Source organism: Caloenas nicobarica, chromosome 5 (assembly GCF_036013445.1).
Source record: "Caloenas nicobarica isolate bCalNic1 chromosome 5, bCalNic1.hap1, whole genome shotgun sequence".
Taxonomy (NCBI): domain Eukaryota; kingdom Metazoa; phylum Chordata; class Aves; order Columbiformes; family Columbidae; genus Caloenas; species Caloenas nicobarica.
In genome coordinates this window covers 53,576,356-53,603,440 of record NC_088249.1, presented here as the reverse complement: position 1 = coordinate 53,603,440, position 27,085 = coordinate 53,576,356, and the positions used below count along the sequence as shown (strand labels likewise).

The 27,085-nt window shown below is 40.6% G+C and overlaps 1 protein-coding gene across 8 annotated transcripts in view; it reads right to left on the bottom strand.

Annotated features, from left to right (window-relative positions):
* The window catches only part of SERGEF (secretion regulating guanine nucleotide exchange factor), a 281,087-nt gene that overhangs the window by 166,183 nt on the left and 87,819 nt on the right, over positions 1-27,085 (bottom strand). For 6 of the 8 annotated variants that reach the window (XR_010606276.1, XR_010606275.1, XR_010606278.1 and 3 more), the window contains exon 10: positions 25,374-25,410. The exons of 1 other annotated variant lie outside the window; for it this stretch is intronic. Coding sequence is in view for 2 of the 7 variants with exons in the window: in XM_065635838.1 (XP_065491910.1) it covers positions 25,374-25,410 (37 nt within the window). In the remaining 5 variants the exon portion in view is untranslated. Of the gene's footprint in view, positions 1-24,015; positions 24,070-25,373; positions 25,411-27,085 lie in introns of those variants that run through there. One more of the 8 variants, XM_065635840.1, reaches the window with a different exon arrangement.

The window sequence follows — 27,085 nt, the reverse complement described above, 5'->3', positions numbered from 1 at the left end:
TCTGAGCACCAAGAGAGCAAAATGAGGTCTAAATGCAAACACAGCACCCTTGTGCTTCTTTAAACATCTTGCCTGTGGTATTACCGACATGGATTTTTGGCCTGAAGATGTATATGCAGATTTTGAAACAAAAATTTTTCCAGGTGTCTTAAAACAGATAAGTCAACAGACCCACAACAAAAACCAGAATTTAACTACACACATTAACTAGCAGCAAGGCAACTTTGCATACACTGGACAAACCCCTGATACTCATCAATTAAGATGAAGCACAAAAATAGCTTCTCCTTTTTCTAATTCAAACTTCTCCTAGGAGGATGGTGAATGGCAGCTTAGAGCGCTGTGCCTGGCTGCTGCTGGTTGTGTTTGGCCCCAAGATCGGCAGAGCAATAGGCAGGAGAGCAGGAAGAGTCAACTAAAGCACAAGTACTGCTTTCACTCAAAAAGCCCTAACATCCTCAATTCAACTGGCTCCATACCAGAACAGTAGGAGGAATTTAAAGCAATAAAATATAATGAGGGGGGATGGAAAACCCTAACAATTATTACTTTGTAAAACACTTTATGTTAGGCAAGTCAGTAAGCTTGCTGCTCCAGTAGGATTTGCCCTGTATTTTTTGACTCTAGCAATGGTTGCACCGTTAACGACACTCTGCTCCCCAGGTAGCACGTAGAGACAGCTGCCCTTAACCTGGGTGCAGACGTTCTCCAAAATTACTTAAAGTATGAGTATATCCACCTACATCTGCCTTGGAGTTCAGCACAGAATTTCTTAGCTTAGGCATAGCAAAAAAATAACAGTTGTAAGGGTCCCCTCAGGACATGGTGACTTTGCTGGGAGGACATAGGCTGCTACCCCTTGCAGCCACACAACGCCATTCATCTGTTTCTTAGACAAGCCGCCTCCTTTAGGCAATACACATGCAACACCAGAAACACTTACTTGCAGGCACCGCTTTGCCCCAAGAACAATCAGAGTCTAAAGGAAGAACAGAGATACACTTTGTATTTTCCAGCTAGCGTATTAATTTTGTAAGCCCTGACACGCTACCAGCAATGCTCAGAATCCATTGCTTACACCGTATTGTGGAGCTGGGCTTCCACCCACTTCTAACAACCCACCCTTTATGACCATATGATGGAGAGGGCTGGGACAGGGGCATCTCAGTGAACACAGCCAGTCACTACACAAAAGAGCTGAAAAAGTATCAATTAAGAGAGAGAGGTAGAAGGGCAAGTTTCATCTGTGACTTGATCTGAAACTCAGAGATGTGGTTTCTATTCAGGGCATTCCTGCTGAACTACTAGTAGGTAACATCGGCAGATCTCATCCTCTTTCAGTGCCTCAGCTTCCCCATTGCTCAAATGCATGTGCATGCACATAAAACAAGAGGGGAAAAAAAAGACTTTTAAAGAACAAACTGGCTTTGGACATACATAGTGTGAAAATCCTATGTTTTCCACCTCTGGATTACAATAACATTGTTCAAGCAAACTTTGGAGCTACTTGTTCTGCAAAGTCTTTAAGCTAAAAAAGGCCTGGGATTTTCAGAGTGATGACAAGTCATATTTCCACTCTTAGCTTTTTGGCTGAAAGACACCTAGAATACAGAAAGCCAGGATTTTCCTTTTGAACAGCGCAGTCAGACCAAACCACATGGCTTCTTTTTACACACCTCTAGGCCAAGGCCAGTCCAGAGATTTCCCATGAAAACCTTACTTTGGGAAGATTAAAGTTCAGAGTTGATTAATCTATATCCTTCCCTCTGAAGCCCCCAAAGGAGATGACGTATCGTTATCTCCATTTTTCAAACGACAAAGGGAGGAACGGATGACAGAGGTCACTTGCCTCCTGTCAATTGAAACACCAGGAACAGGATCTACTTCTCCGGTATCTCAGCCTGGTGTTGACCCAAGTGGGTTTTGTTTTGATCTGGCTTTTTAAACTACGGTTCTAAAGATCCACCTAACCCCACTGCTGCTTCAGACACGACCTCCCTTACCTCTTTCGGTTACTGGTGCCTCAGAGCTCAGCAGAGCCGCCCCGTGTGCCCCGGGTTTGGCAGCGGGGCCGCCGCTGTGAGGAGCGGGGCGGCCGGTTCCGGCCGGTTCCGGCCGGTTCCAGCCGGTTCCACACGGCCCCGCCAGCGCGGGCAGCGGAGCTGGGGGCTGCTCGGGGAAAACGTTCTCCAGAGAGAGCCCAGTGTCACCCGGGCAGCGAGGAGCGAGGGGAACGGTGTGCGGGACGGCCCCGCCGGAGGGGAGGAGGGCGGGGGCAGCTCGGTCCCGCCGCCCGGGCTGTGAGGAGGAGGGAGCGCGGGAGGGGCCGTTGTGGCGGCAGCGGCCCCGCGGCGCCCGCCCTGCGCCCCCCGGGCAGCGGCGCCGCGGGAGGGAGCTGCGGTGAGCAAAACCCAGCACCTCTGTCAAACGCCGTCCCTTTTCCACCGGGCACAAAACGGCGATCCGCAAGGCCAAGGACATGTTTAAATTTAAAGCTCTACTTAACACCTTTATATAAAGCAGAAAGAAGCCGGAATTAATTACTCATGATCTGAAGAGACACTGAGCATCGTCACAGAACCACTGACTTTCTCGCCAGACCTTCTGCTGTCATTTTGTCCAATACTGCAGTTCATTTCTCCCCGCCGGCCTCCATATCCAATAAGCAGAAAATAAATTCCAGCGCAAGGCACCGTAACACACCGGACACAATCAGACTAGTGATACCTACACTAAACATGATTTCACACTAGAGGAAAGAAAAAAAAAAAAATCTTCCCAGCTTATTATTTTGGTACAAATTGGGTTTTGATTCAGTCACGCTGAGAAAACACAAGGAAATTAAGACAAACAAGAGTTCTCGAAAATTAATTGAAATAAAATAGTTCCTAAGGGAAAGTAAAAGTCTAAATCATTCTCTATATTTAAAACCACCATTAAAAGCTAATAACAAAAGGATGGACGCAGTTACCTTGTGGGTGCAAGCTTTCCATTTTATAGTGTTTAAGGAAGAGAGCATAGCACACCACAGATACTGGGCAGGCCCATCATCTATAGAGTGAGAGAAGACAGGCAGGGTGGACTGCAGTGTTACGAGCACTTAAGAAGAGAAGCTGCAAGTCTTGATGGATTTCTCCCCTTGCACACCTAATAAATGAGCTGGTGGCTCAGTGTGCCCTGCTCACCTGACTCAGCTCACGTGTGCTGTGAAGAGACCGTGAACTGTCATGAACTCCCAGCTCCCATGGTAAGTAGGGTGGACAGAAAGACCAAACGACCGAGTTTATATTCAATGATATTGTCAAGCTTTCTTTTGCAAAACCAGGTTAATAACAACAACAAAATCACTGTCTTCTTCTGTAGAAAGTGCAGGATAGCGTAATCTTAGTAAAAGATGTCTCTTAGAAGCACCTTACATTACAGTAATTATGGAATGTGATCAAAAGCCCCCTCAAATTTCATAGTGTTGCTGAGAATACCTCCAATGTATTGATCCCACTGGAGATAGTGTTTTTTAAATGAATTTAAAATATCAAATAACATGGCTTTTTATTGGTTATTTGAGGTCTGCAGTGCTTTTTTACAATACAGAAACATATCTTCTCTGTAGAAAAATACAGAACTTAGAAATGCACATTACTTAGCTGTTTGTTAACCTTTTTTGTTCCAGAGAAAAACACACAACTAACTTTCAATCTTTAAAAAAAAAGCGCACAGGACAGTCTGAGCTTACAGTTTTTATGCCAGTGGTCAGTGCTAGAGCTTACTTTCCTTATAAATATGATATCAAAGTGTTATTATCCAAGGATTTTGAAGCACTATGAAAACTCTGCTAGATGGTACTTCACCACAGTCCCAACTAGACAGGTTGAAATATTTATTAAACATGTTTTGCTAGGACAGGAGATGAAAGTCAGGGAAAGTTTAAGGGCATCTCTCCCCCACGTCATACAACCATTTCTGTGCTTCACAGCACAGCATGAGGCAAGAATGGACAAATGAACACCAGCACAGGCGCCTACATTCACACAACATTAAGCAGCCCCCAGGGAGATATCTGCTTACTTCCAAAGCAGGAGAACTGGGCATCCCAGTGCCTCTCACCAGGGCTCATTAGGGCTCATTAACTCCTGGAGAGAGCTTCAGCAACAGCCTGAGCATCTTGCAACTGTACTTCATTACGTGGTGTGACACACTGATACCGATTCGGCTACAGCCAAGAGTGGAGATCATTTGCTTCCTGCTAAGCATTCTTTTTTCCAGGGTAAAAAAAAAAAAAATACTTTAGATCCAAAGCTACTGTTTTTCTGCTGTTTATAGGGCATCAACATGCACTGCTCTGTGACTAGAGCTTATAGAGGCAAGAGGTGCTTTCCAAGTTTGCTCTGAAATATAATTTCAGAGAAACCAAAGGGGTGTGGAAATGCAAAGGTCAAGTAACATAATACTAGAAAGATACTTGGACTGCTCTGTGCCACAAGAGCTGGCTGAACAGATCCTTCACAAGCTTCCTCCAAGAGCCCATAAACTCCAAGGAACAGAAGAAAGCCATGCTTCATCTTTGACACCCTGAGAGGAAGACGCTAGCACTCGTCTGCATAAATCACTGAGAAAGCAAACTGGTAAGAAAAGTGAGCTAAAAAAGCGCATAAGAACAGCTAGAAGAGTGGAAAGAAAAAGAGAGCAAGAACTGCTTGTCACATGGACAGCACCGCAACATGACATCTCCAGCAGTGCTAAAACCAGCTTTGAGCAGTGGCTTCAAAACACCCTGCTCCTTAGTTGGTTTTGCCTTCCACAGACCCCTAAGCAAAGCAGTTACTTATATTCTTCCTTCACTAAAATGAAACTTAGTGCTTTTGCTGCAATTGCTTCACAATAAAAAAAAAAATTCTAACACTAATCACGTGATAGTATTGAATCTTATTTCCCCCATCACAGAGTTTCTATACGGGAGGAAAAAACAAGCCCCACAAGTGAAGGGGAAGACTGTTCATTTATCAGTCTGTACTACCACATCCCCTGACCTATTTTATTACTAAAAATAGTCCCTCTTAGGTCACTGCTGCAAATTGAATTCTGCTGCTTCATTGCCCACTGCAATCTCACGGAACTGCATGCTGCCTACACACAAAACACTAAGTAGGTTAACTTATTCACTGCCAGGGATGCAGCCAGTCTTCTCATAGGGATGAAAAGAAAGACACAAATCATTTTGCCTAAAATGTTTTAAACGTTTCCTGCAATGCAGTGGAAGTCCAATCCAAATTATTTATATTGCGTTGTGAATATAAACACATAAATCCTTGGCTTTCCACTTGCCCACATTTGCAATATGCTTTCCAGTATTTTTCTTGCAAAATATGTTTTCAAAGGCATTCAGTGTTACAATTGATGGAACAGCAGCCCTAATGACCTCTAATATCCAAAAACTCTAACAAAAAACAACAGCCAAGTCTTTCTCACCAAGCCTCCTCACAAAGGTAAGTGTAGGAAGGCACAAAACAAGAGGGAATAAATCAAAATGTTCCACGTTAAAAAGAAAGCACCTTCTTTCAAAAGGCCAAGACTCTCTATTTGTAATTCTCAATCCAAAGCATCTCATAATTATCACACTACGAAGCGAGCTGGCAAATTTTGATCCAACAGACAAAACACTACTCAGAGAGAGGAAGAGGAAGGCATGGATGTGACACAGCAAGAACTTATTGCAGGATCCTAAGCAGGAGACTGAAATAGGTATTATCAACCACTTCATGCTTAATACTGAACAAACATATAGAATATATGTTATGTCCTTGCTATTTCATTTGAGTTAGACAGAATAAGACTAGCATAAGCATCTTTCCCTGGGCTATTATCACATCTTCATTTCATTACTTCAATAACTTCCCAATCTTAAACAAACACACCCAAAAACCAAACACAAAGATCAAAGACAATTGACTTACTTCCTGTCAGCTTTTTGCTTAAATCACTGCAAATTCTGTTGGGAATTTCTTAGTATGCAGCAGATGCACACAGAGAAGAACCATTCAAATGATTTGTGGCCTCATTAACCTAACTTTATTGTTACTTAGTTATGAAACCAAGTTTCTCACTTCCTGCTGTTCTAAAGATAACTTCTGCCAAATCTGGGCTTTCTTGTCAGAGAGAAAATCCAATGTCTTCAGGGGACAAAACAGTTTCAGCTCTGCCTGAGTTTCAGCTGGTGTGATTTACTGAGATGCCCAAGGCACCGTGGGTCACAACTTGTGTGAGAAACCCATGTCCTCCCCAGCTGATAAAGATGAGCTGAAATACATGCAAGCCCATCCCAACAAGGAGAACCACACAGCCTCTTGTTAAGGATCTATGAGGTCTGCTCAGAGAAGAAAGAGGGAACCAGCCTCACCAGCCAAGGTGCAATGTCCCATTGTTTGAAAAGTCACAGAAAACGCTGCAAAGCAGCCTGGGTCTGTGGCTCCGGTAATCCTGAGCTCCAGATTTTCAATGTCTTCCTAGGGCTTGACTATGGATTAAAAAAAACCCAACCAAACAAAGACACCCCCCCCCCCTTTTCTTTTTTCTAGCTAGTAGGTCAAGGTGAAGTTGGTCTGTTGATATACATTTTTCAAAGGTATATTACCTACTTCAGTATCATCAAGTCATGGGGTACAGGTGACACACCAGAGGTGCCTGACATATGTGGACAGTTGTTCTTAAATGAACATGTTCTTTTCTGAAAGACCTGTTACTTACCACAATGCAAGAGAGATGGGTATTAAGTTATTTACAGAATCGAGACATGGAGTCCTCATTACTTTTTATGAGAATAAGCATGTTTTTACAGTTTCAGCCTGCGTAACTAATGACTTTTCTCAACAGGATGTTCTTTTAGACCTTTAGTTTCTGAGATGCTAGAGCACTAACTGCTATTTATTTCTTATGAGATTGAAAGAGAGTTAAGTTGGAACACTTTTAATGCAGTCACGGCACTTCGAAGATGCATCACTTAATTCTTTTTGAACTCTCCCAGTAATACTTCTGCTGTATAGCATCTTCCTCTACTAGAAATCCCATTTACAGAAACAAGACTATTCTCAGAAAGTTATGATCAAAACACTCTGAGGTCATATGATACGTTATTTAACACGTTGGATAACTAAGAGCAAAGTCAGCTAAATTAGTATTAGCAAGATAAATAGCAACAGTAGTTAAGCAATGATGCTCTCAATACAAGTGAAAATAGACTACTTGTGCTGCTTTTCTACAATCATAGCACATGAAACTAAGACATCATTTGCATAAGTATTTAACTACCTAATTAACAGTATGGTCAGCAGAGTGGAAGTATGTGAACCTTCTCAACTATAGTTAATATCACACTTTGCAACTCAAAATTTAGTAAAAGTTTGCATACTGACTGAGTACTTGACAAAACAAAAAACAGAATAATGGTTTATGGAGCTCTAAAGTCTTCCAAGACCTAGCTAAACTGTTCTTTATGGAGCATTAAGGTAAAATCTGTGTGGCTTTCCAAGTGCCTGGATCCACTAACATGGATTTAGAAGTGCAGAGCAAACACACATGCACCACTGCTACTGAATTTTTGGGAAAGAGTAGGACAGATGTAATTCATTTTGGGCTAAACGTCAAAGAGAAAAATGAAACTAAATAAGATTTTTCAAAATATATTTCAGTCCCGAACCATGCAATTTACCATTTAAAACTTCAAAAATTTCATCATTTAGGATGGCTTCTGCACATCACTGTCTTCTGACTGAGGGGAGCTGCACAATCAAGTCTTCTGTGTTTCAGCATCTAAGAAAGTTCAGGACTGTTACCTGTGTTAAGCCCGCACCACACAGAGGTACGAATGAAATGAACTGCCCTATCAACTTCTATCACAGCAAATTATAAATCAAATAAATATTAGTACAAAGACAAAAGAGGCACTTTGGAGACCTGAACAAGCACTCAAATTAGGTGAAGTGGCATGTGGGTACCTAACTCAATACGATATTTTTACATCCACACCCCATGGTGCCTTCCATGCTTGGTCACTTATGCAAGTGGCAGGCACCTCAGCTCGCCCGCTGGAATGCCTGTGGAAAGCCAGGCACAGGTCACTGCAGCACTTGAATATTCTGCACTTCAATCTTCACCTCTGAGTTGTGAAGCTGGTTTTGAAACGGGGGTCAAGGCCGGGAAGAACAGAAGCTGTTCCTTGTGGCCAAAAAGTGACACCACCTACTCTTCTAGGAAGGAAAAATCCTCGAGGTTGAGGACGCCCTGGAACTAGCACTGCTTAGAATATACAGGCGAGTGCATGAGGCTGTCAGCTTATATTCACACTTGGTCAAAAAAGAATTAGCTGCCATCTCACACTCCATTTTGAACACCTGCAAACAAATGCTAAGCCAGCAGGATACCTCCTCCTGCTATCAGCAGTTTGCCTCATGCTTGCTCTCCCTCTCTCCAGAAGCGCTACTTGAGTGAAGAGACCCTTTGGAAACCTCCACATTTCCTAACACCTCTGAGAACACTTGTAAACTAAGCTGCATGATACAGGTGCCAAATCATCAGTTGCAAATCCATCTCATCTGCCTTAGTCTCCAGCAGCTGCAAAATTAAAAATAGCTGTCATAGGCAAACCACGACTGAAGATGAGAATGTTCATTTATTTCAGGCTGATAATGGTGTCACTGTTGACATGTTTGGGCTCTGAAAGGAGCACTAATGAGGAAACGGACAAAATTATAAAGGCAGAATAGGGAACATTCTAAAATAGGAATGCAAAAATTACCCTCCTTTTAAATTTTCATGGAAAATCTGACTAGCCATGACAAAATAATATGCTTATTTGTCTCTTTAGGATGAATTCCTGATAATCACAGCAGAGCAATCATTTAAAGTAGCATTTGCAGCTCTGAAAAAAAACTCTCTCACCCTGACCAAATGAGACTTTTTTATCAGGTATCAAAATCATATGCCATCATTGCCTCCTCATGACTTGAAAAAGACGTGGTGAATAACAAATGGAACAGCATTACTGCAGAATATGCTCTCCTGCTTTGGGTCACTTCCTGGCAAATTCTGACATTTCATAGAATCATAGAACGGTTTGGGTTGGAAGGGACCTTAAAGATCATCTAGTTCCAACCCCTGCCATGGGCAGAGACACCTTCCAGTAGACCAGGTTGCTCAAAGCCCCATCCAGCCTGGCCCTGAACACTGCCAGGGATGGGGCATCCGCAGCTTCTCTGGGCAGCCTGTTCCAGTGTCTCACCATCCTCATGGTGAAGAATTTCTTCATTATATCTAATCTAAATCTACCCTCTTTTAGTTCAAAGCCATTACCCCTTGTCCCATCACTACATGCCCCTGTAAAAAGTCCCTCTCCAGCTTTCCTGTAGGCCCCCTTTAGGTACCGGAAGGCTGCTATAAGGTTTTTCTGGAGCCTTCTCTTCTCCAGGCTGAACAACACCAACTCTCTCAGCCTGTCCTCATAGCAGAGGTGTTCCAGCCCTCTGATCAACTTTGTGGCCCTCATCTTACAAGACACTTTCAGTTCACAGGAAAGGAGCCTTCTGCAAGAATAACAAGTTACATTTTAGCTAGTGTAGCAGCAATATTATCTATGTAGCATGTGTATTTTTCCTGTTATGTTGTCTATAAAATACTAAAATACAGTTCTCATTTTGTGAGCCGAACACAGGGTGGGGAGTGTGCACAAAGCCTGCTATGGAATCCACTTGCTTCATTCATAAAATAGCAGTAGTTGCTCTGTACCTACATGTTGCAAGGTAGCTATTTGGGAAGGAGAGGTGTTATTTTCATTAGGTGAATCCCTGTGCATTAGTCACATATTTGTCAGATTTCCTCTGTTACTAATTAGCCATGTAGTCGAACCTTGGGTAATCCAAGGTGAATCCTGCCTCTTGGGGCCGCAATCCAGGTTTCTTAAATCCTTGGCATGGTAAAGAGCCATCAGTGTGACTGAAATGTCCAAATCGTTTCTGAGCTACAGCTTCCCACCACTGTGCCACAGGGAAGAAATACCCCTGAAATGTCCAGGTTCACTGAAACGCTACCTGACATCCAGGAACAGGAAAACATCCAGATTTCAGTTGCCTACATCCAACCATGAAAAGCATCCCTGGAGACCTTTGGATAAACATGCTTCTAAAACATACAGAATTAAATGCTGCTAAACAGAAAAGCATCAGGCATAATTTAAGTTGATCTACACACTCGAAGGTACATTTAATTATCTTATGAGGCATTACACCCAAGCAAAGACTTGAATGTTCAGACATAGCTGAGGAGTGGCCATTCACAATGTGCCCCTGCAAAGCCTGTAAAGAGCCCAGAGACAGATATGCCTATGGATTGCAGAGGAGAGATTCTCCTGCTGCCCTGCAAGGTTTGCCTCCATCTAAACAGAAACTGTAAATATAAACCCTAAAAATGAAATCATATTAACACAGCTCATCACTGGGATTACATAGGACTACACTGTTTTTCAGACACTGCTACATCCCACAATAATGCAGGACTGGCATTTGGACCATAGCATAACACAGATGATTAAATAAAAACTTGCCACTGAAGCTGAGAGGATGTTCTGACCACTGTAATATATTTCACCTTTTTAGTTTCATCACTGCACTTAAATATTGCATTTGAAGAGTAGAAATACTTCTGAAACAGGTCAAAAATAAGCAGAATCATCACTGAGATTCACTTACTATGCATTCAGAATTGAAGGAGAACTTTAGTTTAAGCAGAGAGGTCCTTTAAACTGCTAGACTTTTGGCCTAGTTCGTGTCACTCATTTGTTAAGTTACATTCAGGTATGACTGTTCCAGAAGCAAGCAGCTGTGTAAGAATGAATTGTAACAGCTTTATGGAGAATAACCTAGATTTGCATACACTGCTTAAGTGTTCATGCAAATGTTCCCCATTCTCAGGATTATAAAATGCACACTGGAATCCTCGCTGTGTCACTCCAGCTATTGGTCTTCAATTTGTCAAAGATACACAAAGTATTCGACTCTTGGAAATTACATATTCCACCTCTCTACCCAGAAGAAAGTGCTGTGTTTTCAGCTATCACATTTACACAAAATTTCTACATGTTTCAGATACAAAGCCAGTATATTTCTCTCTTCTTGGTCATCTTTATGATGCTCATTTCAACCTCACATGATAAAGATAAAAGGCAGAGCAAATTTGGTACATCATTCCCAGAGGAGAAATGCTTTGCTGGTTTATCAAGAAAGTAAAGCACCTTTTGTGCTTTTCACAAGCCTATTTCCCCCTTCTCCTTTTTTTGCTGCTGTTCTGGACCAACCCACTGATGAAGACAGAGGATTTACGCATGCTGGAGGCCAAAGTCTTTACTTATTTACAGACCACTGCTCCTTTTGTGCAATGACTTGCAGAAGACAGCCAGTCATTCCAGTTTGATTACCATGAAAAGCAGCAGTAATAATGCATGATGGGAAAGCCGAGGCTATTCTTAAGATGACTTCGTTTTACCAAAATAACAACCATGGCTAAATATTCTAAGCAAAGTTCCAGTTTAAGTCTGGAAGAGAAACCACAGATGATCCTGAACAGCAAGAGACACTCAGCTTTAAGAAGGCATCCAGGCAACATTAATATAAGACTAAAACAGTTTTGGGAAAACACAAATAAAGACAACGAGAAGAAGACACCAAGTTCCCAAGGGTCATAGAATCATTTCAGTTGGAAGAAACCCTCAAATCATCGAGTCCAATCCCTAAGAACCTCGTCTAAATGCTGTTTAAACAACTCCAGGGATGGTAACTCCACCACTTCCCTGGGCAGCCTGTTCCAATGCCTGACAACCCTTTCCGGGAAGAATTTTTTCCTAATATCCAATCTGGACCTTCCCTGGCACAACCTGAGGCCATTTCCTCTGGTCCTGTCACTTGCTACTTGGGAGAAGAGATCAACACCCTCCATGCTACAATCTCCTTTCAAGTAGTTGTAGACAGTGATAAGGTCTCCCCTCAGCCTCCTTTTCTCCAGGCTAAACAGTCCCAGTTCCCTCAGCCACTCCTCATAAGACTTGTGCCCCTCACCAGCTTGATGGAGTCAGACCAGGTGAGTTATAAAGAAATGCTTGATTAATATTTTTGTGAAGTAACAGTAGAGAACTTAATGGCTTAACATCCAGATCAAAAGTTCAGCTGTACTTTTACCAAAAAAATTAAATAAGCCATCTTATGTCCTTCATAAAGGCCATCACCCGTCTTAACCAGAACCTCGGATTGTTCCATAGTGCCCCACAGAGAAATCTACTGTTTGGAAGTGATCCATCTAAGTTATTGCACTGTAGTCCTGCAACATTCATGAAAAAGAGAGAAATGACATCCAAAAGTTATTCCTGTATATCTGTTTTCACATCTCTGTAAGCATACAATAGATATGTAAATGGTCCACAAATCTGGACATCACATACATCTACATCACAGTACATCACATACATCTACAAAATGATCTAGATGCTTCCTCTGAGGGTTAAAGTAATAAAGCAACTGCCTAGCTATGCCTGGTTCTGACATTAGAATTGGCATAAATAGTTTACAATTATGTAATGAAGGGGCTGCAATCTGGATGGAAAGTAAGAAGCAATTGAAGGAGTATTAACACATAATCATCCTGCATCACCAAAATATGAAAACAGTAAAAATTTGAAAAGGAACATCCAAAGCCAGCGATCAGTCTAATACACAATAAGGACCCTGATTATCATCCACTGTGATGGAATTCAGACTGCCTTAAGAACTCAAGTTGGACCCCCAAAGACTTGTGTGTAATAAAAAAATGAATAATCTTAAAATAACTCTAAAAAATCTTGGCTGAAACCCCTCAGATTCCATGCAAGTGTCACACATCTCATTTACCATGAGAGTGTACACCTGAGACATTCCAGATCAGTGAGGCAACAAGCACACACCACCCATGTTTTAAAGCTGCCAGACACACGTCGACTAGTTCTGAAAGAGATCAAGGCCTAAAGTTATACTTAGTTATAAACTGTTGGTGGCAGCTGACTAGATTATAGATGAGTGACACACACACACACACACACACAAAACCCCACTGACAGATCATTGCACCACGCAATCCAGACTTAACTTTTCCACTCTATACTAACATATCACATGTTTTTGCACTGTTTTGTCAGCAATTTCCTTCAGCATAGCCTCTCTATATTTAGGGACAGAGAACGTACCTATTGGATCTACCTCGAGCTGAGGGGAAAAATTTAATTAGATGGAAGCAATTTCTGCTAAACATCTGCTTGCTTTAATTAAGGGAATAAAAGCTTTTTTTGAATTTCTGCATCTAGAGATGCCCTTCATTTTTGCACATTATGTACAGAATACCAAATGGAGGTGTGTTATGCTATAGAAGGCATTTATTCATCAAGTCACAGCTTTGCAGTACTGCGGCATCATCAACATTTTGCTGCCATGGCCAAGTGTTTAACAGCTCACAACGTGACTCAAACTTGACTTCAAGCTTGATTCTTCTATCGAACACTAATGCAGCTCAGTAGACTATTGTACAGGCAAAACTATAGTGAGCTGTGATTATATTTGGTTTTATTTCAGTGAATGGTCTCATCCAAAAGCTGCTCTTAAAAGTCTTTCCCCATTTTTCATTGGCACTTTGCTTTGACAGAACGGAGTTTCCTTTCCTCAGAGTGAGAAGGTGGCAGATGGGAGAAGGAGGATCCAAGCAGACAGAGAAGTAGTACACAAGACTCATGCTGAACTTGTCAAAAGAACAAGGTTTCTGTACTACAGTGCTTAAAAATAATTAAAGTGGCTGCTTCTTTATTCAACAAACCTACAAGGGCTATAGAGTAGCATTCAGGCTTTTTTATTTTAGAGTATCCAGAATTTAACTAGGAAGAATCTTGCCTGGCAGTTAAGTTGATCAACAGCGTACTAGTAAGACTGAAAGAATCCAAGTAACATCTGAGTGACAGCAAAACATTATACTACTCTTGCTGTAAATGGCAGGCAACACAAGGCTTGGATGTAAGCAGAATACATTTTGATCCCTGCCTCCTTTATTAGTAGGTGGCAATATGATTGGGGGGAGCAGCTTAAAAATAGGATGAGTGGTCTTAGAACAGCAAGGATATAAAATCCTGATACCTTTAATGTTTTTCCTCTTTTGGGCCTATGGAAAAAAAAAAAAAAAATCACATGAGCACTAAGGTTATGACTGGCCAGATGCACCCAAAAAATCAGCACGGACTAACAGCTCTGCTTATGTCTGCATTCCGGCACAGGCAGACAGGGAGACTTGCCTGGCATTCCTCTGCAGGGAGGAGCAGGAGAACTGCGCTACTGCGACCATAGGAAGACTCCAGGTTAAATAAGCATGTCTAAAAGTTGCCTCCAGCACGAATCCTTTCATCGCCCACCAAAAAGTACTATAATAGATGAGACTAAAGTCACATTCAGTGACCACAAATCAGATGGTGAGAGGACTGTCCAGTAACTCATGGTAGGACACAGAGACTAGCAAGACTTGTCCCCCTCCCTGTACGAAAGTAACATAAATAAAGTACTTGCTTTTCTTACCTAAGCAAACATCCACTTCTAGGAAAAGGCCAGAATTACCCATGCATTTGGTTTATATCATAGAGAACCAGTGAGTGCTACAAATTGACCACACAACACATCATCCTGCACGTTCAACGTGAAGCACACATTAACATGATTAATTCATATGCAACTGTGATTTCTGCTATAATCCCATTTGGAGGGCTCAGTTACAGAACTCCCCTTGAAGTAGAAGTCACACATTTGATCAACTATGTTACCTCAGCAGGGAACACTAACAAATTATTAAATATTCCAATCAAAAATACGGACCATTTTATTTTACAGGAGTTGCGAGTAAGCATTTTTAAAATCAATATCACAAAAAAAATACATGGCAAATGTAACAGTTACCAAGTTTCTGTTAAAACAACAGAATTCAGTGTGCTACACTGTTCAACAGCCCTTACGCCTTGAGCATACATACACCTTTCACCACTGACACATCACACACCAAGCACCCCACGTGTTCATTGAGAAGTACAAAATGTTGCAGGGCTTTAAGAGACATGCCTTTAGTCTCATTTAATTTAAGACCACCTTGAAATGCTCGGAACTGAAAAAAACAGTACAATGGGAAGCACACAGGAGCAAACAGTTCAGGGGAATAAAATAGGAAGTTTTAAAGCCAAAGCAAACATACCTTTCAAGCCAAGTGAACTCCCTACTCAGAATTAAACTATTCTATGGATTTGTGTTGCTTGTCATCCTGCCCATTATCTGAGATTTCTCAACTTGGCAAGACAGCAGCTGGTGTCACTGAAAATCAAAGGCATAGAGAAGACAAACTCCAGTTTAGTATCTTCGACACTTACAGCAAGGCAACTCAGATTTGTCACCAAGGTCATGATGGGTTAAATATTTTTTTTAAACAATAGCAAAATACCTAAAGAAGGGGAAAGGAAGATGATTAATGAAGTATCCTAATAGAAGAATTTCCCAATGTTTTATTAAGTTGTTGTTCTGAGCATCATCCACAAACAAAAAAAAAACCCACACAAACAAAAAAACCCCACAACAAAACAACTCATCAGGTTCAGAATCCTGTCTATTTGAAGTTCTTGAGTGACAAAAATTCTTTCCTACAGAGAGAAATGGAAACTAAAGTCTTGTAGCCATGTTTGTCCTTCACTCACCAGAAAACGATTGCATCTCATTGGCAGTGGTACTCTGGGGGATACAGAACAGCCTGATTCTCTTTTACAAGGTAAGAGGAGATTTGAGAACAGCTTATAGATTTCTAAGTCACTAGCACTGCAGGTCACATAATATCAAAACTCTGAAAATCTGCTATATTCTGCAATGTTCCCCAGAGGAACCCAGGTCTGGGAAGGTCAAAGGAATGGCCACAGAGAACACTGGCGGTCACTCTCACAGCTGCTATAAGCATCGGAAATTCCATGGTGGTTCAGCATCACATGAGCTGGCTGAAGGTATTTCAAAAAGAGGCAAACAATGGCTGTAACCTCACACTCACAGAACAGCCCAACAGTTTCAAATCAGTGCTGTAGTATATATAAGCAATATTTACGCCCGAATCAATACATCATGTATTATATTCTCAAGGTAATTATTCCATTAGATTTATAGAGGTGAAGAGTATTTAGGCCAGAACACTTATTAAGCTAGGGACAATGTCACTATCTCATCTAAATTGGGGGCTGGGGGTAGGAAATCTATCAAATCTAAAAACGACTCAGCACACTGTTGTTTTTGATTTCTTAAATCACTACAGTTTGGGGGGAGTTTTGTTGCAGTTGTTGCTGGTTGGGTTTCTTAAGAACTCTGACAGGTGTGCCACCATCATTAGCAAGTTTAGAGCTACTACAATCAAATACATCAGTAATTACAGGCATTTTGCTCCTCAAAGACAAGACCTTTATACATAGCAGTAATCTCTCACTTCATTCAGCTTCCTGCTAACTACAGGTATGTTTGAAACCGTGCCGTATACGTGCTTGACCCAGTGCCTCTTTGATTTACTTGATCAGCATGAATATATCAACCCTTCTCGCTGCTCCACAAATGTTAAGTATGCTGTGTGAAGTGCCTCTTAAAACCCTGTTCAGTATATCTTTCAGTCCTTCTCACTTTCTCACTGTTCAAATAAGTCCAAAAATCTAAAAATAAAATGAGGCAGACATTTCTCAGAAATAATAAAAGTCCTGGTTTAGCCTGGTTGCTCCTCAGAGACTCTGCAAGAAACACAGGAAAAAGCACAATAGTGAAAAGAGTCTCAAAATATTTTTTTTAATTTTAATTACTTTTTTACCTCCCTTCCATAAAGAAGTGTTTGAGTGAAACAAGTTCAGAAAGCAAAGACAAGTAAAGGGTAATTTTTACAAATATGCCGACTTTTAATATCTGGTTTTGCTTTGTTTTCCTATTTTTTTAAAATACCTCTCCAAAGCCAGTGGTTTTTAATAAAACGCTTTATTTTTACCCTGAAAGCTTGCTCCAGGCTTGCAAGCCTGGCAAGCCTTGCAAGCTCCAGGCAAGCAAGCTCCATGGCTTCTTCTTTATTAGTAGTAAGTAATATCTCTGGATTTTCTACACTACAATTTCTACTACCTTCAAGGTCAAAGTCCTAATTCATAAAGTGGGGAAACAGGATCTGCCCTATTGGAAAACTGGGGAAACAATTCCCCATCCACCTTGGTTTACAAAAGCTTCAAGAAACCTGCTTTGATGAACCCATTTAGTCCTGTGCAATTACAGGCATGCAAAGGATATGTGTATTGTCCCAGAAGTGTCCCCGTTTCATCACCAGCCTTGCAATATTTTCATATGTATCCTTACAGCATCACCTCTCAGGCCTATGTCAGCATCCCTGCCTTCAGCTTTAGTTTTTAAAAGATTTTTATGTCCTCCATAACTAAAAGAGAGTGGTTGGAGAATGCAACAAAAATGCATTGTAAAATCCAAAAACAGGGCAGCAAAGACGACTTTGAAACGTGCAGTTGTGAAAATCCCCAGCTCATGGTCAAGCCAATCTCAGAAGTTCGAAAAATCCCTACTTCAGATATTTTTATTAAGCAGAAAGCTACCTAGAGTATTTAAGATGGTGTCAGACACACACACACACAAAAAATCAAAAGAAAAAAGCTTCAGAGATTATTCACTGATAGCGGGTAACAAACCAAGCTAGGTCCCACATATTTGTGCGCTGACAGAAATATTTCTTAGTGCTCCGTAAAGGAGCTGGAGGCTGAATACACACAAACATGGGGGTGTCAACCCAAGGCTGCACAGCAAGATGTTCACCCCTGGAGAGCCACAACCCCCCAGCACAGCTCGGGCACTGCTCACGCCAGCTTTCCAGGTACAAACCCCCTTTCCCTCCTGTCAAACCTTGAGCTGCAAAATTTCTACTCAACGATACACTTAGAAGTTTAAGCGTTGAGGCTGTTACATGTACAAAGCCCAGAATGATCAGCACAGCTTACTTAGGTGTTGCTCAGTAGGACAGCCCTGAAGCCTTAACTTGTTGCGCTTCCAAGCGCCTTCAGCTGCTTTGCTGGCCTTGTGCTTTTACTTTGGTGAGCATCTCTCCTACGTGCTCGAGATGACTCCCTGAAGCCAGACATTTATCCTTCCTTTTATTTCATTTCATAGCAAACAAGCACGTAATCTTTCTTTGGTGAGCAAGGGTGACTTTTTCTTTTACTCCTATTTGCTTCCTTGAAAATTAAGACAAATCTGCCTTAGATATATTGGATATATTTTTCTTCTACTTTAAAGTAATTGTTCCACTTAGAGCCTGTGAGTAAACAAATACAATGAAATCTAATCTGTTTTCTAAATACTTAGTATCCATCCAGTGAACCCTCTGAGAAAGGACCGCATGCATCTGGACTGCAGCTCCTGCTCTTAAGTCTTCCCACCCTCCATAATTTTCTAAAACCAGCTGGAATGACTTTTCCTTTTCACCAATACCTGCAAGCAAGAGCTCTCATTCTGCTTCATGTGAAATTCTTGCTTGGTAGAATTTGCTGGTTGTTTGCTAGATGCCTATGACATTTATCTCCTCTAACTGCCACTCATATTTCCTGCTCGATGGTTTTAGCTGTCACCAGAGGTTAATATTGCACGCTTGCCTCTTGCCCATCTTCTGCAGGGTTCTGCAGAATTATCCCTGCGGATGTGATACGGTATCTCGCAGGAAACAACGACGGTTGGTGCGCAAAAGCTTAACTCTAGACAACTATAAGCTGACACCACGGTGATATGTAAAGTTCAATTAAAAATTTTACAAGAACCGTGAGCTTTTTATACAGAAAAATAACAGCTTTTATCTTCAGAGCCTAAGCAGCTCTGTATCTGCTAAGGACAGGAAACCACACTGTGAACAACGTGACAAGGACTGCATTATTACCTGTTTACATGCCAAATTAGGATAGAGACACACACATACAAAAATTAATTGTATTTTAAAATTGCCTCTCTGAGGGGAAGGAAAGTGATTGCAACTATTGTTAGCGGCAATGCAGTATTAAAAAAAAAAAACCAACAAAAATCAGGTCCCATTATGCTAGGCAGTACTAAAATACACTAAGAGGCATTTTTTATTGCAAAGATTTCACAACCTAAATTGACAACCCACACAGAGAGAAGAGGAAGACCAAAGCGTCTTGCAGAGTCAAATCACTCAAAACATGCATCAATACAGTGAAAAAGCCTGGAAGAGACGGTCTAGACCTCGTTCCAGTCACAGAAGATGCAGTAAAGCCAGATCTTACCATAAACTCTGGAGTTTCTTTCAAGGGGTCAAGGCGATCCCATTTTTTTCTTGTGAATCTAATCAGCTTTTCACAGCAAAATACCCTTCCTTTCCTATAACCAGCAGCCGCTGACTTTAGGCAAGTTGTTTGATACAAAACTTTTTTTTTAGCCCCATCAGAAGGCTTTTCCAAATGCTCAAATTGTCATTTCCTCATTTCTCTCCTCATTACCTTACACCCACAAATTCATGAAATAGTTGGCAGCTTGGCTTTCCATTAGCCCTTGGAAAAGAAGCTCAAAGAGATCAGAGGATCAGATTTTGTGAGGGTAACTGATGAAAATAACAAAACAAAACAACAAAAAAAACCAACAACAACAAAAAATCAGATGTTTGAAATTAATTTTCAGCTTCTGTCAGAGGAACAATTCGTTTGCCCAGAGCATGAAATAGGCTACGGAAAAGAAACAGAAAGCGAAAAGACGCTTGAATGGCACTGTTAGGGCTCACTGGTATCTAAAGGTGACAGGAAAGCTGTGGTGTCAGATCTGTATCCAGCTATGCAGACAGCACTCAGGTGCTCAGTTAACAACGAGAGCAAGGCTGCTTTTTCACAATTAATATAACCACAGCAGTTTATATTTCAGGGAGCTATTTGAACAGTTAAAGGCACACAAGAGCTAAATAAAATACAAAATGGCTCTGCCACAGAACAAATGTAGAAGGCCGACATATAACCCCCATGGAAATGACGACAGGGATGGTTTCTCGAAGTCCTGCAGGTGCCCTTTAATAAGCAGCGAATGTGATTAGTGCTGCAACACGACTCCTTGCTGCTCTGCCAGGAAAGCTTTACAATAGAGACCCGGGCTGCGCGGGGAGTTTTCATGCATAATAAATAAAGCAACAGAGGAGCAGCCTGAAGCTCCTTCCTGAACACCAGTGCCCTCCACTGCATGTGCTGAAGATTCCTCTAAATACTACAGCAATATGAAAAGCGAGAGCGAGAATTTATGATTTTTCTCTTTATGACAGACCGCTGAGTCCCCCAGGAGCGAATGTCAGACACATGACTACATCTGCAGCTCCACGGGGTTGCTGTGAACATCTAAATAACGCTGTCAGCGTGACGCAGAGATCCGTCCGTCAGCCCGCAGAGGCTCCTCTCCCCATTGGTGCTCACTCTGCCAGAGAAATACGCCTTTCATAATCTGTTACCGTGCTTCCTCACCTCATGCTTTATACAATAATTTAGTTGGAATCATGGAACTTCACTAAATGAGCGTGACCTCGTTAATTAAGAGGTAGTGGTTGCCACGTAAGAACCCTTCAGCTTCCTATTACAAAATGTGGAAACAAAGGGTTTGGGATGCCATTGACACCACCACCATTTTAGGATGCATATCACCAGCTCCCTAAGTTTGGGATCACTTTGATCGCATTTATTTTTCAGCTCACACTTGCTACGTTCTATCAGCATAAGAACATAATGAGCAAATTGTAACGGATGATGGAATAATAATAATTCTTTTACTGCTCCTCTACTGCATACTTTAGTTCAGAGCATTTGAAGCACAACCTGCCATTTGAGCGGGGAGATGTTTTATCCCAATTTCCTCTACTCTTCTGCCATTCAATTCAGTATTGCTGTTTGCTCTCCAACTGGATGAATTGCAGCTTCAGAGGGATATGAATGCCCATGTCGTGATATCTACAGAATCTTGAAACATATCACATGTTCTAAAATACAGCAAACAAAAAAGGCAACAGGAGACAAATCTAACCCTTTTCTGGAAGGGCCTATTATTTAGCAGAAAGTCGTAAAGTGGTTTTTTAAATGTTGTATGAAAATGCTGTTGCATTGAACACACTGAATGGAGCGCAATGTGATAAGACAGGGACTTATCTCCTCATATGTCACTTGTGCTTCCACATGCAAAAGATGCTTATGCTTGGGTGGCCAGCTTGGGCACTTGGGGTTTGTGGGGTTTTTTTCAGTGGGTTGTTTTTTCGTTTGGTTTATTTTTTGTTACATAGTGCCCTCTCCACTACCATTACTCACAGGCAAAAAGCAATGCTAAGTAGCTAACTTGAAAAGAGAAGAAGTCCAGAAGAAACAGAGAAAAGTGTCAGGGGAGTAACTGCACAGTGACAGTGACACGAAGCCCAACGTCTGGTGAACGCTGCTGCACGACCCTCACCTGCACCCACAGTGCCCCTGCGGGAGGGTCACTGCACAGCGGTATCAAAACCGGGATTTGGGGAGCATCTCGCTGAAGGAGGTTTTAAATTCACCACAAAAACATAACATAGCCCTGAGCAGAAGTCAGAACTCACCATGCTGACTATGAAGGTGCAAGGAAAAGCCATTTGCAGTACTTGTCCAAACACTTTTCCCCTTCAAAACACCATACCAGAAGATGTTTACTTGAGAGGTCTATGTCTTTCTCTTCCAAGTACACAAAAACATTTGAAGTGTCCAAGTTACCCATCACATAAGCAGATAAATCACCAATTAGATTTTGTATCAGCCACTGCACTACTATAGGCTTGCACAGACCAGGTAAGAAATAACTGCTTGTAGACATGCAGCCAAGGGAACCCAAATTCCCCTTTGAAGGTTGCTTTAAAGATGGACTTTAATTGAAGCTAATAAGCTTTTAAAACTGTTTTTAAAACAAGTACTTCTCCCTACACATCCTGCAGTATCTTTCTTTTAGAAGATCCTTATTGGTTTATACAGGTTGAGAAAATGGTTAAAATCAAGATCAAAAAGGGTTATTATGCTTTTCCAAGGTTTGGGGGAGCCACACTATAAAAGGGACAACCTTGTAATGATTTATTTGTATTTTTTTTAAACTTCTTCAAGGAGGCTTGAATAAAATTTCTGGGTTCAACTTTTATTAAAATAAGCCATTTGCATTTGGAGGCTCTTCAAGGCATTATGTCCAGTGTCCTGTGGCTGCAGCACAGTCGAGACATGCAAACATTTTATAACAACTCTGCTTCTGTATAGTTAATATTGCTTGATTATTTAAGTTGTAACATTGCATGAGCTGCATGTGGCATGCTAAGTGTTCTCTTGAAGGATAACTATTTTATTTTTTAAAAAAGGAGGATCAAAGTCTACCTGGGGAGCAGGTAAGAACTTGATAAGAGCCTTCTCCATAAATACCATTTAAAATCACATGCTTTTTAGGATAAGAATCAAACCTCCTTACTTTCTCAGCATTGAAAACACTATAGACTCCAAGCCTGGAAAAGCTCAGTTTTGTCACAGTGATTTAGCTTAATTATGTATTTCAGTCACTCAAAGATTCTGTCTTAATATCACCAAATTCAGTGCTACACAGCACAGCTACCACGCTTGGGTTGAAAAAGCCAGCCTTGGTTGTTCTCAATATGAACATACACAGTTTTCAGTGTTGGAAGATGGTTTTCAGATGTGAGATGTTATCCAACATTTATATTAAATAACCATTCCTTTTTTTTCCATCAAAAATAGGCTGCCTCCCATGACAATTAATCTTTGATTGAGATGAAAAGTGCAAGGTTTTTTCTTATTAGGCAAGGATTTTCATTTTCAAGTGAAAGGTCATACAAACATGAAAATTATTATAATACTTGCAAATTTTAGAATTAGTATCACAGGACAACCCCAAATCACAACAAAAAGAAGTGTTTTCACCAAGAGCTAGAAGTGAAGATGTTTAAACTTTTTCATGTACTAATTATTACTTTAAGTTTAGAAATGTAGGTATATTTGGAGACATCTCACACATCCTTTTCCTTTACATGAAACATTTACCTCATGATCAACTGAAAAGTGAATTTCTTCCAATTTACCCATGCAAAAGGAGTCTGTGCCATCACAGTGAACAGCCAAATTTTGCACTGACTTCAGTACAAGAAAACAAGAGAATTCAAATAACTGAACCATACAAATGGATGCAGACTATATAAACTAACATGAAAAAACTGCTTGCTAGCCCTACAAATCAGTTTGTATCATCAGCAAGATGATTGGAACACAACTTCAGCATTTGTGAAATGACTCACAAATCTAGCCTCTCTGTCTTTAAAATGTTTCTATTTAAAAGATGGTGCAACAAAAAAAAGCACAAATACATTTGTATATAGCACCAGAAGTGGTAAATTGAATTGTTAAATACTTGCTTTTCTGTTCACCTTTCAGACTGAAATACCTCAAGCTCAATAGAAGAGTCAATCACTCAAGCATTTACCAATTAAGAAAGAACTGATGATACAGTTGTCCTAAATAAACTCTGCTTGAATGATAAGTTATTAGAAAATTGCACAATCAGACATTTACAGAAATCTGTGTGATATCTTTAAGGAGTATAACAGTTGACAGCTTCGAATGAAGAGTAACTGGAGAAACCCTACCACAAAATGTTCTAAAAAGTCAACCTTTAAAAGCACATGTAAAAATTAATTTCAGGCATAAAATGTATCATAGTTCTTTAGTTCAAAAAAAAAAAAAGTAACATCACATCTCTGTTGCCTTAAAATAAAGTCAACTAGCTTCCAGCAATTATAATTTTCTCATTGAACTCGATTAGTGTAGCACACAGCTTAGACTAGCATATGATGTACATCACACATTCAAAGGTCTTAGGTTGCTGTAACTTACTTCTAGAATTTCTTTCTCCTGTTCATCTTTTTTTCCAAAGATTTCTGCCTAGAAGGCTTAAAAGGACAGAAAGAGTGAGAAGGTTGTTCAAACCCAATGCTTTGCTTTCATGCACACTGGAGGAATCTGCTAGCAGTACACTTTTACTTCATCAGTTCAGCAAGAAACACAAAGTGATTCTTCAGATTGCTCTTCAGCCCACATTCAGAAGGACCAGCTTGACAATACAGGTATGTGAACACTGAACAAGTAGGGAGAAAGTAAATGGAGAATCTTTTCTTAAAGCCAGCTATAAACTAAGCAAAACTTAACAAGTTTGCTACAAAGTTTAATTGTCGAAGGATAATAAGAAAATATACTACAGCATATATGGAAATACACTACATATACAGAACTCCATCTCTGTGACCACTTAATGAAACCAATAGGACAAAAAATGCAGATTGGATACCAAATAGCTGCTTTCTCCACACCTGTCATACCACACTCAAGAAAATCAAGGAAATTCTTCACATAACATCTCAACGCATCAGTCATGGCAATCAAAAATGTCTATGTGGATGGAGTGCTGGACTGAAACTTAGAAGACTGTTTCACTTCCAGCTCTGATTAGCACCGAATTCCTTTCTTCATCTGTTTCACCTTGTCTGTTAAATGGGGATAATTATGCTGACCTCCTTTATAAAGCACCTGAAAATCTACAGTTAAAAATGTTCTTAAACATGTCATTATAAATAATAGTAAGCATGTATCAAACTCCCGTTGTCAACTCATCACATGAAAGCAAAAATCTAATTGTTCCTGGAATTAATACACAAAATTCAATTTTTCCACTGACATTAGCATCCTAGTACTTTCACCATTATAACAACAGCTGCATTATACTAAGATGCACTAAAGAACCTGACTACCGTTGACTGACATTTTGAAGATTCTCTAAGCTCGGAACAACAAAAGACCCAGGATTTTTTTTTTTTCCATTGAAAATTTCCATGTTAAACAAAGATACTTTCGACCAGCTTCAAAGCTTAGAAGCTACTCTGAATCTACAGCTTGAATTGTTGCAATAGCTCCATTCTAAAACAGGCTGTAGCACTTTGCAAATGTATTTTGCTGTTACATCCATCAACCCCTCTCTGCTTACAGGGGCTGGTCAACAAGGGCACCTTTTCAACATCATCACTTATGCTACCAGTGTCTCCTCTCCTTTCCCCTAGATCTATATGTTCTTTTCCTCCTTTCAGCGGCACACAATGGCCTTAATCCCTAAGTATGTTTGATATGCACATTTTTCTTTCATCTCGTGCTACTTAAAAATAAAAAAAGGTGAGAGGATTTGATACCAAATCTAAGTACTTACCAACTACTGCCAGATTATGCTCCGAGCCACATGCAATCTGAAAAAGACATATGAATGAATAAAGAGAACCCGCTTACCAGTAGGAAGACAACCACAATTATGACAGGAAATTAAAAATTAACCTGAAACAAACAACTGCAATTTGTAGGATGCAAAATCAAGGTTGAAGTGCTCTGACTTTTAAATGAAATTTCATTTGTAGTCTCACTTAGGGGCTTGATGGCAGGGGGGGTATGTTTTGTTAATAAACAGGCATTTTCTTTTCAAAATGCAGTCACCCCTGACATTTCCGTTTTTAGGAGCAAGGCTGGCCACAATTCTGAAAAAAAATAAAATCACACCCTTGACAAGATCCACTTGATCCAACAAGACTATTCATGGGCACAGAGCAAATGCAGATTAAGTCTTTGGAAGATCAAGGCCATATAGAGACAGCTGGGAATCAAAAGAGCGATGAAGATCTAAATTTCTCTCATCTCTGCTGTATTCCCAGATGATCCCTGAAGAACTGCACAAAGTGTACAGGCCCAGTGTGATAAACCTAAAGTGATATGATCCCTATGGTCATTTGTCTAGAATGGATTAAAAATATCATAGGACTCAACTCTTCTATTAGCATTGGGCTGGTTTAATTTTTAAAAGCTGCAGAAGTAAAGAAACAAATGCAAACATTTTCTCACATGCTCATTAGTGATGGAAATCACTTATGAATTTCTTTTCAAAGCAAACCCATAGTCAGTCTATTTTTTTTTTCTTTGCAGCTGCTTTGAACACGTCAGATGTTTAAGTTGCTTTGGCATATATCGCCTAGTATCACTCAGTAAGCTTTCTCAAGTTCTTCAGAAACAACGGTAACACAACCACTGACAGCAGCCTGCTGCTCTACTGCAAGGGCTTGTCTCTCCCAATGAATTCTTTTGCAATGTCGTTGCTGGCATAATTAATTGTCTGACGTAATGCACACATCATCTTACACAAGGTTACTCTGCTGAGTGCCCTAAAGTTCAAATTTGAAACGCAAGCAATCCCCTTAAAATCCTGTAAGCAGTTCATTGTCTTACACCTAGTTGCCAATTACACATACTGCTGAGCTGGATAAAATAAGCACATTCTTCTGCTTCTTAAAAGTACATTTGCAATGATAACATATAAACCAGAAGTATATTTTAAAAAAAAAGAAGTCCATACCATCAAAATTTTATATGGTTTGTGCGTGCATAACTTTATAGTTTTCACAGAGAAACGGCTGCAATCATCTCAACATCTGCATAACATAAAACCATAGAAGCTTACAAAACAGTCCTTGTACCCAGCTCACTGTGCTTGAGCATTTACCAGAGAAGAGATACCCAAGGCAGATGCACACACCAGCTTGAGCAATTGTGTTACAAATAACCACTGCAATCACTACTGCTCACCATGTACCTGCACCACAACTGTGACATGAAAACATCCGGTCAATGACATCCTAATGCAACAATGGCAAAGAAGACAAAACAGGCTCTTTAGGACAGAAGTGCTCTGCCAAGACATTAAAGCACTTAGGAAAACGGGGCAAGAAAAATAATGCAAGTCACAGCCCACTCCGGGAGGGACTCATCTTCACAAAAATCAAGATGAAGCAGCAGGGCAAGCAATACCTTTGCAAGGGCAATGGCACGGCTGCATGTTCTAGTCCACAGTATTGCAGACAGGCAAAGCTTTAAGCCCTG